This window comes from Lactuca saligna, chromosome 1 (assembly GCF_052625555.1).
Source record: "Lactuca saligna cultivar CGN05327 chromosome 1, ASM5262555v1, whole genome shotgun sequence".
Taxonomy (NCBI): domain Eukaryota; kingdom Viridiplantae; phylum Streptophyta; class Magnoliopsida; order Asterales; family Asteraceae; genus Lactuca; species Lactuca saligna.
Window position 1 is genome coordinate 87,717,494 of NC_136417.1, and position 10,938 is coordinate 87,728,431.

The 10,938-nt window shown below is 37.3% G+C and overlaps 1 protein-coding gene and 1 non-coding gene across 3 annotated transcripts; one reads left to right on the forward strand and one right to left on the reverse strand.

The window, feature by feature from the left end:
• Positions 1–8,060: 8,060 nt before the first annotated feature.
• On the reverse strand, positions 8,061–10,067 carry LOC145041016 (E3 ubiquitin-protein ligase RING1-like). Of its 2 annotated transcripts, none has more exons than XM_078988914.1 (2): positions 8,967–10,067; positions 8,061–8,240 (listed from the first exon to the last, which is right to left on the reverse strand). In XM_078988914.1, the coding sequence occupies exon 1, from the start codon at positions 10,027–10,029 to the stop codon at positions 8,989–8,991; it is 1,041 nt and encodes a 346-aa protein (XP_078845040.1). In that variant the 5' UTR covers positions 10,030–10,067; the 3' UTR covers positions 8,061–8,240; positions 8,967–8,988. The 2 variants fall into 2 exon arrangements, with proteins under 2 accessions (XP_078845040.1, XP_078845032.1); XM_078988906.1 differs by having other exon boundaries at positions 8,951–10,067.
• A 121-nt stretch (positions 10,068–10,188) lies between these two features.
• On the forward strand, positions 10,189–10,270 carry TRNAS-GCU (transfer RNA serine (anticodon GCU)). Its single transcript has one exon. It is a non-coding gene; the product is annotated as a tRNA-Ser (tRNA).
• Positions 10,271–10,938: the final 668 nt, after the last annotated feature.

Here is a 10,938-nt window from a genome sequence, read left to right on the forward strand (position 1 = left end):
CCTAAAACTTTATGGACATTGACAATGATGACATTGGATATCTAGTAAAGCTCTCTCTTCCCAGTGGAAAGGGATCGGCCATAGTCAACTCGGTTGACCAAATGGTAAAGAGAAAAGCTAAGTCTGTGATAGTCTCGTGTACCATTATAAAAAGGGTCCATATGTTTATATTGCCAAAGGAAGGGGCATTGGTTGCGAAGTTGCCAAATTTACCTAAGGATGTTAAAGTCAATAAGTTTGACTCTACTTCAGGTAAATTCCACTATCTAACTCTGTTAAGTTTCTATTATGAGATTCTTGATACATGATGTGACTGGGTCACATGATGATGTTTTAAGAATTAAAGAAAAATGAAGAAACTTAAAGAAAGAATATGTTGAATCTGATTGAGTAGATGGATTTCTATCGCGTAGTTTGAAGATCGGATTCTTGAGCTACTTCTTAGGAGTTATGAGATATTACTTAGGAATAGATAACAACAAGATTTCATATGGATTGTAAGGATAAGTTTTTCCGTAAAGTTTTAAAATAAAAGGAAATTTTTTGTTTTATTTATTTTAAAATATCCTTACAATGGCATTTGAGGAAAAAATGTTGCTTATATGATTCCATTAAGAGCAAGAGTGGAAATATGAAATTGATTCTTTCATTTGTGGTAATGTCTAGATTTACCAAATAAGGAAAGATTCGCATCGCCCAAGTTCAATTGGACCAGAACTTGGAATCATGCAAGTTGTATAGTATGATGAACGAGAACCTTCAAGTATTGGAAAATTAAGACTAATTACTTGCTCACATGGATGTGTGAGTCAAGTAACGGACTAAGGGATCGAGTGCACATCATTGTGCACTGATTAAGTCCACCACAAAAGATTGATAAAACTATTCGTCATAGTTTACTAAAGCTCAATAAATATGATTATACTTACAAGCTTAAGTGTAATTCTGAGACATTGGAAAAAGGTTCCAATGTATGACAGAGCGAATAAGAAGAATCAAATTAGGCAGAAGGATAGAAGTTTCTCAAATCTGAAAAGATGGGAGAGTACTTTAGTATCAGTTTTGTTATCATCTTAATGATTAAGAAACCATAGCACAATTAGTTCTCTAAAGAAAATCTTATGACTAAGAAGAGAAACTTGAATTGTTGAAGTGGTTAAATCAAGAAGATGAGTCATACTTCGTTCCAAAACAATTGTTAGAGTTATACTCTAAGATTGTAACTTGAGTGACATGTCTCAAAGAAGGTTTAAAACACTTGTCAAATGTAAGAGTAAAAGTCTCAAAGAAGATTGTAACTTGAGTGACATGTCTCAAAGAAGGTTTAAAACACTTGTCAAATGTAAGATACCATATTGGATTCAATTATTATTGTGTTTCACTTTGCATGTTTTGACTTCCCGAATAAACTAGGAATGACTAAGTTATTCAAACCATCCACAGTCAGTCATATGTTGGAAGTAGATATGAATTAAGACTGTCATGGGTTGGCTTGTAGAGGTCTAAGGTGTTGGACAAAGGGCTACAACACTCATGAGTGCTCATAAGTTCTGAGTATTGGATTCAACCCGCGCTCATTGGAATCACTTCATGGATTTTATCACGAGTGATCATGAGACGATAATATCTTATATTCTTCAAACCTAGAGATATGAGTTGTTACTATGAGTTGGTTGTACATTGATTGCGCGAAAACGCATTTGGTAACTCGGTGCTATAAAACGTGCCTTTGTGTATGATTCAACAAGTAGTAGAACAAGCCATATGAGTCGAAGTTTATCCATTTCTTTTACCTTCGGGATAAAAGCGATATCTGTGGGCCCCTCGATGATTTGATGATGACAAATGGAAGTGCTCGGCCGGGCTAGGACTAATTTGATTTGTTCAATTAGTCAGTCGTCATAAATCGGAAATCGGGAAACAACAAATGGACAGAGAGAATGATTATAATCCATGTCTCAGTCCATATGATATCTAGAATGGAGGAATATATGATCCCTTATCTAATGGACAAGTCATTGATAAATGTCAGAGTTCATCGATAAGGTCAGAGTTTGACAGAAGCTTTTGAGAGCTACGATTGCCAGTCGGTTCCTGAAGTCATACGCAATAATAGTTTTAGACTTATCCAAGTGGGAGACTGTTGGATTAATGTCTAAGTCCATAACTATATTTGGTATGTACTTGACCCGACCCGGCATGGTCCATTTGGGTTGCACTTCACCGACACAATTTATATGGATAATCTTTTGAGAATAGTATGTTTATGATTAATATTAATATATTATAAGTTCTAATATATTAATATGGAATCATATTATTTAATTAGTATTGATCAATAATTAATTTAGAATTAATTAAGTGATCAAAATGAACTAATTAAATATGGACTCTTGTATATATGGAATGGGCCAAGTTCATTTAGGTTGGGCTAAGCTTTCATGGATAGTCCATGGAGTGTTTAACCCATGGATCATATGAAATGAAAGGTCATGGGTTTAACCCTAGTTTCCATACTATATAAAGATGTCCTTGGTTGGTGAAATTGGGACTAGGGTGGTACACTAAAAAGGGCTAGCCGATTTCACTAGAGAGAACCAAGTATTCCAAGGTGTTTTGGTGATTTGTGATTCCACTTGAGGCTTCCACACTATTAGGGCTAAGCTCTTAAAGCTTAAAGACATCAAGCTACATCAAAAGGTATGTCATCTAACTAGTACTTTGTAGTATGAGATCTTCATAATATGCTAGTTAGGCTTAAAGCCTTGGAAGTTCTTATTTGCATGTATAATAGAGAAAACATAGATCCAAGGTATTTAGGGTTGCATGTACACTTAGGAGTGTTAGAATGCTCAAAACCCAACATAAATATGGTCCAAACCCTAAAGATTAGGGTTTGGGGACTCCATTGCGTACGCCCTACGTACACAAAGCGTACGCCAACGTATGTGGCTCCACCCCAAGAATCCAAAAGTGGCACAAACAACCCCTCCCATCCACAAGTCTTCCATTACAAGGACCAAAATGCAATAAATCTCAATATAAGGGACAAAGATGAAAGTACCTTGAAACACGATGCTAAAATTCTCCCCCACTTGACTTAGACTTCATCCTCGAAGTCTGCTTCAATGAATAACTCGAGGTAATACTCCATCATCTCAGGCTCCAGCTCCCAGGTCCACTGTAACACTTGTATTCTGGTACGTGTTTTTATGTTAAGTATTTTGCATTTTGGCGTGGGACTCAGCGAGTTGGTGGCCCAACTCGTAGAGTAGAAGCGGATTGGACACAGGAGTTAAGTAACTGACTCGGCGAGTCAGAGACCGGAATCGACAAGTCCGTGCTGTCTGGACAAAAACCCTAATATGAGGATTTGCACCCTATATAAACACCTTAACTCAACCTCCATTGTCCCTAACACTCTCCTAGAGCTGCATATCGAAACCCTAGCTGTTTGTGTGTGTGTTAAGGCCATTTTGGTGCTTTTGTTGACTTGTGAAGCTTGGAAGAAGAAGAGGAGCTTGAGTATTCGACTTGGGGCTTGTGGATCCAGAAATCTCATTCCATTTTCAGCTTAATCAAGGTAAAACGCCCTGCTTTGGTCTTTCATTTGGTTGTTCATCTTTATATTGTAGATCTTGGGTGCATTTGGGGCTTTTTAAGCCATTTTCGGATTTAAGGAGTGTTATGTGGCATAAAGGTGCCAACTTTAGGGCCATGAGAGCCCCATGCACATTGTAGGATTTTTGAGCTAAAAACCCCATGCATGTGCATCAAGTTTGGAACTTTACGTATAAAATGGACATTAAGAGGCCAAATCTATGGTTTTGGTGTGTTAGACCTCATTTAAATCGATTGTAGGGAGTTGGTCAAGGTTGGACTCGGCGAGTTGTTCTTAGCACTCAACGAGTCGGTGACCATTGTGCACCAAACCCCTTTTTGTGAATGAGTAAGTGTTAGGAAGGAAGTCCCTTGTGGGTTTAGACGCGAAAAGGGACCTGGAAGCCATGAGACTCGGCAAGTGGTATGAGCAGACTCATCGAGTCCATAGCAATCTCCCAATCTTTGAAGATGGACTCGGTGAGTTGTTCATACAACTCGCGAGTCATAAACTAGACAAGTTCTTAAGTTGGAGATAAACTCGACGAGTTCAAGAAGGAACTCGGCGAGTCGGATGAAGATGGTCTCGATGTTATGATTGAAGGAGAACCCGTCGAGTTTTTTCTTGACTCGACGAGTGGAGCTGGGGTTTTGTGGGGGATTAGTGAAGCATGGACTCGACGAGTTGGTAGGCCAACTCGGCGAGTCAGGTCAACTGAATGTTGACTTTGACTGGCCCTGTTTAGGTTTGTATGTGACGTGTGTTGACTTGAAGGTTGTCGTGTAGGGATCGAGGAGTCTTATGGAGTCGACTTATCACTTATGCACCGAGGAAAGTTCAGACACTGCACGACATTGAGGTGAGTTACCTTCCAGTAGACTTGGGTCTAAGGCCACAATGTCGGCCCACCAAAAAGGGTATTTAGAAGATAATGGTCTTTGTGATAATTATCTTGGTCTGGTTATGTGTTGGTAGTATGCTATGTGTATGGTAGGGATTAGTTTCCCTGACAGTGGTCCTTAGGACCCAAGGGTAGGTCAGTACCCGGATATGCCTGACTGTATGCTTGTATCTGTTGATTGTATGTTAGTAGTAGGGGTGAAATAGTCCCCAGTTACCGGTTGAAAGATACCGATGATGGTTACCGGTTGAAAGATACCGATGAAGGCTATCGGTTGAAAGATACCGATGAAGGTTACCGATTGAAAGATACCGACGATATTGTGTGGTATGTGGTATGATGGGGGAACTCACCAAACTTTGTGCTTATGGTTTTGGTTTTGGTTTCAGATACCTCTTCGTCGAAGGGGAAAGAGCCAACGGCGTAGCAACGCATCACACACACACACATGTTTCCGCAAGAAGTTTTTGGGATTGTACTCTGATTTTCTATACTTTTGATGTTATGGTTTGAAATACAACATTATCATTTTGTAATGAATGTTTATTGACAATGTCTTGGTAAATTTTTTTTGTTAAACGCGTTAATTCAAAAACGAAATTTTTGTCCTTGAAAATTGGGTCGTTACATCCACTTGGACGGTCCTCCCCGGAAACCGTTCCGAACGAAAAGTCGACTCATTCAGGTGACTGCCTTCCCATACTATCCTTAACCCATCTTAACGAATATCATGCACCCTCACCAAGAACGAATTATTGGCTCGCTAACTTTTACCATTGAAACAAACCATCACAATTCTTTCTAAAATTTAGAAATCGAATACCTCGATTGACTCTTAAGCAAGCCAAACTATCTCTAAACGCAATTATTACTACTTCTCTTTACGATCCGAACCAAACGGAACCCTTCCGACCCTGACTTATGTTGCCAATACCACTGGGAATCAGGACTCTTGACTATTCACTGTTGTTCCACCCTTCATCCGAAAACAAGGCGACTCCCAACACAAGCCTCAATTGGATAACCATTAAAACCAATTACATACATCGCCAAGATATTCCGCGACTTCCCAGCTATAGAACCGAACTTCTAGTGAGAACCACAGAGTTGGGGACTTTTCAAAACGATAACCACTGAAATGACTCCATCAGTATGCTTCCCGGGACCAGGAACCCATCACTCCTAAACTTCCGAGCCTAAACTCCGGGACTGATATTCGTCCATTCGCTGGACCTACCCTTTTTTTTAGTAAGAACACTACTAACACACAAAACGATGTACTCAAAACACATTGATCGCGAATTTCACTAAATCCTAAAACCGAAAGTTGTACCAAAAGCCTTAAATACACCCATGATTCTCTAACAAGTCATTCCAAACCACTACCCTTATAAATAAGGACGGTCAATCCAAAAAAATTCATGTTATATCTAACCCTTACCAGCTCAGGTGTACCTCCATCTGGCAATCACTCGAGATTTTTGGATCAATTCCTCATACTGGAAAACCAGACTCCTAACAGACAACCCACAAGAAACGAGGTCCACCATATCTACCCTTCATTAAGCAACTTCCGATGCGCAACATAACAAACTATTCTAAATAAATTTTATTGACCACATGATCCCATCCAACTGGTCACCGAGTCTCCCGACTCCAAAGAACAACGCATTGACATCCAACCATACCAACACAAGAGGAAGTGTATTACATAGGGTTTAACAAAACAGGTTGAAACACTCTATTCTTCTCTTCCTCTTTGGCTGTCGACCACCCATGGCCTCCTCAATTTTCTCGTCTCTCTCTCTCTCTCTCTCTCTCTCTCTCTCTCTGTCTCTCCCTCTTTCTTTTGTGTTGCATACACCTATGCACCAAGGGGGTGTTAGGGTTTTTCTTTTATAGGGGAGCAAGGGAGTAGGGGCCGATCCTAGGTTCCCATTAGACCCTAAAAATACAGTCTATGAAGACCCAAAAGACTTTTGTACAACTTTTCTCATATACGCAATACACTCCCATAAATTCTCTATAGTGACTCAAATCTCATAGTTGATAAATAAGTGTCATTTTTGGTAAAAAAAATCTTAGATTTAATTACTTGTATCTCCTTTAGTCCTCCTATGATATTTTTGCCAACTAAATAACATTCATTCTTTTTATTTATTTATCACATATATTTTAAATATTGAGAACACTACAATAACTCTAATAATGTTATTATGTTTATCAATACATACAAAAAAATTACAACTCATATATAGAATTTAACACTTTCATGTTGAAATGACAATTCATAATAAATGTATGGATTTCGTACTCAAAATGTTTGAATTAATAATCAAAGTGTCAGAATTCGCATATGAAGTCATTGATTATGAAAAAAATCATAGCTTCACCAAGACCACTATTTTGTAAGCTTCTCCTCCAAATCAAACAATTGTACATGGTTAATCTGGACTTATATATTAAAACTTACTGCCGGTAGACCAAAAATAACTATGAAGATAGTTTTTTTTGCTAATGGGAATGAAAGCAATGTAATAAGGATGTTATGGACTAACTAGCCACTTTTGCCCCAAAATATTTAATGTTATATAAGCTTACTCTACCATTTGTAAATATGTAATGAATTATCCATTATGTATAACGATACAAGAAACTATGATATTGCCTTAATCAACTCCACGTAACAACTCGTGACAACCCGCGTTCTAAGATACTAGTTATTAATATTTGAAATTTCAAGAAAAAAAAAAAAAAAAAAAAACTACCATTTGACTATGCTCTAAGTCTTGGTTACCATGTTACACCATTAATCCTTAAATATTTAACAATGGTACGTACGTTTGTATAACTATCAATTTGAATCTCCTTTCGCTCTAACTCATGATCATGAAAAATTATAATTTTTTCCTAACTCAAATAAACCAATAAAATAATAACTCGTTCTCCTTAATTTCCTTCCAAAACAAACTCACATAACATGATTTAAAGGGTTAGCGGACTTTTTTGAATCTCAATTATCAATTATGGATGGTATCAAGATCCCACAAAAGTAGAAAAAGAGGCTGCATTATTTCCAATAATAAATGAATATTTTGTTTGCTACTTATCATATTCTCATTCAATTTACCAATTTGTCAAATGTTATTTTATAATTATTTTAAATTAATCTTTTTTTTTTTAAATGTCATTTTATAAGTTTTTTTTTTAAACTTTATTAAACTCCACATAATATTTTAATATAATAATTATAATAAATGTATATTAATTTTATTAATAAACTTACATTTTAATTTCAAAATTCCAAAATTAAAGCTCATTGGTATATTTTCTTTATTTATATTATTTGTTTAAATTTAAAAGATAAAAAATATTTCCATTATAATAGTTCATTATTTTTTCTTATTTTTCTTATAAATCAAAGTTCTTAGATATTTTGACTTTTATATTTAACTTTTTTTTTTTTTAAATTAACCCATGTTATATATGGATCCAATTCTCACAACTAGTTTTATAATAAAAAGGAGAAAAAAAAAAAAAGAAAAAAAAAGAGAGAGAGAAAGAAAGAGTTGATCTATAAAGGGCCCTTTAATCTTTTATTACAGAATCCAAAGGCAAAAAATGTTTACTATAAAGTAACATTAAAGAAAGGCATCCATCCACAGCAAATCTACACTTGTTAAATTTTCATGCTGTTGAAGTGCCTTGGACCCCTGTATAAGAACCACTATACATCATCTGCATTCAATTAACAACATAAAACAAAGCATTATTGTCATACAACATTTGTTAAGTGTTGCATAAACTGCTCAATAAAAAAAAAACAACTATTTTACCTTTATGTCTAAATGATAAAAAAAACTTGATAGTTGACTAAGATTAAAGACATAATAAATCAATTCATTTGAGCTTATCGAGATTACATATATAAAACAATTCTCTATTACATAATAATTTATTTTATAAAAAACTCACCAAACCTTCAATGGAGATAGTGGAGGAGTTACGTATCAAACTAAAAAATTCGAGAGAAATTATAATAATCTTATGGGGAGAGATTAAAAAAATCTAGCAAATAAGGGGAGATAATGGAGGGTTTATTTATTAAATTGGGGGAAAAAATAATTATGAAGGGGTAATGGACTAGTACAGAAATGAAGGCCAACAAAGGTGAGAATATGAAGGGCAAATAGGTAAAAGTGTCTATTTCTTTCACTTAACATATTAAGACATGGTGTATGTAGTCATAAATAGCCTTCAACACTCCCCAAAATAACACCTTAAAAGGGTAAAGATACAAAGCATTTACAAGAAAGCAACGAGACATATAACCTTGAATGCATGAACTAATAACTTTTTAGGATTCAATTGAAATGTAGGCAATCTTGTAATAGATATGCAGAAACAAAGGCCAGTGAATCTTGCAAGTGGAATTAAGCAAAAAATACCTTCAAATTTACTCACACGAAGCTTCTATTTGCAATGTTCAAGACATCATCACATCAGCATCATCATCGAGTCTAGCAGTATTCACTGTAAGTTCATCCCCATCAACAGCTCCGCCATCAACAGCCCAGTTTGGCCAACTGGACACAGTCTCTAAGCTGTTGGTCCGCCGTGAATCAGGCGGCGCATCCACCTCCACCTCCTCCGCAATTTGAGTGGAAGAAAAGAAATCCTCGGGCTGCACCTCCTCCGTCTGCGGTTGACGGAAATGATGGTGTCTCACTGGAAATACCAGCCGGTGCCTACGAGCAAGGTGCCTCAATCCAAACCCTAACAGTTCTTCGTCGTCGTCATCGTCGATTAAATCCCCCAACCTCAAAACCCTAGACCTAGACCTCCTCCTCACTTTCGAATCTCCATCAACCGCATCCGTAGGCAGCTGGAACCGACAAACAGGACATGAATTATGCTGTGAAAGCCATGGAAGTATGCAGTCCGGATGGTACATATGCTTACAAGGAAGCTCTTTCGTTTCGTCATACACTACAAACTGATCCTTACAAACGGCACAGATAACAACCGGATCGATTTCAAGGAATGCAGCTGTGATCTTAACCGAAGGAATAGCTTCAACGGCGGATTTCGACGCAGGGGAGTGGTGGCGGGAGGTGGTAGCGGTGGTGGAAGGATTAGAGTCCTCGGAGTTAAACAGGTGATTAATGACACGGTGAAAGTAAGGGCTGTCGAGGAGGAAATTATCGTCGGAAGGGGCAACAGATGAGAACTGGAAAGAATTAGCGTACTCCGCCGCCGGAGAGGACGGATCGAGAAACGAAGGGAATAACAATTGATTGGAATCGTCATGGTTATCGGAGTTGGGATTAGTGGCGTTATTGAAAGTAATAGGGGAGTCCAGCTCTTCAAGAAAGTCGGAGTTGCAGTGAGGGCAGAGGAGGTTGGCGGTGGTGGTATTGGAGGAGGGGATGAGAGAGATGCTCATGTCACATTCATGACACCAGTAGGTACGGCGGTCCATGGTGGCGGCGACGGTGGTGGTGGTGGTGGTGGTGGTTGAAGACATTCTTTATAGGAGGCGTCGCTTTGCGAGGTATCGATAGAGAGGGGTCGGATATTTTTGTATGGAGGAGAGTGAAAGGTGGGGTCAGCGTTAGTTGGTTAGGTCAGTGTCTTTAGGTTTTATAATTTAATTATATAATAATATTTAACTTAAAAAACAAAAGTCGCTTTGGCCGAGTGGTTAAGGCGTGTGCCTGCTAAGTACATGGGGTTTCCCCGCGAGAGTTCGAATCTCTCAGGCGACGTGACTTTTTCCTTTTTTATTTTTAAAATGTGTTTTTCTCGATTTAATTGTAAATATTTGTTAAGTGTCATTTTTCAGAGTATTTAATAAATAATTAAGTAGTTTTATTAGGTTACTTATTATAGGTAATAGACTAATATCCACGATCTACTTATCTTAAATTCATTTGACAACCACCTAAATGGACCAACCCATTACGTGTTAGTTTTGACTTCAAGATTTGCATCCGCATTATCGCATAAATATACCTAATTCATTTCGTTATAAGTTTGTGTGTCAATCCCTATCCAAAATGAATTTCATTTCCACATGTCTTCGATAGCTTTTGCCACAATTTTTGAGATTCAATTTTTTTGAAATATATTTTTGAAACTCAATGTTCCTACGATGTCGTGGTTACATTGTCCTTACCAAGGAAACTATAGACACAAAATGATGGGCTTTCTTCTACTCTCCTAATGTAGACATGATGCCCTAAAACTAGGATTCTATGCTTTCAAGATATTGTTGGCTAAGAGTGGTTACTTAGATTGGGTTAACTAGCACAATTTCACCTCAAATTTTTACCTCTTTTAGGAGGATAGCGACGGATCCAGATAGAAAAAGTTATTACCTCTTTTAGGAGGATAGTGACGGATCCAGATAGAAAAAGTTAGTGCCACATATTTA

Excerpts from the sequence above, each read along its gene's own strand:
- LOC145041016 (XM_078988914.1), bottom strand. The coding sequence starts at position 10,029 with ATGTCTTCAACCACCACCACCACCACCACCACCGTCGCCGCCACCATG.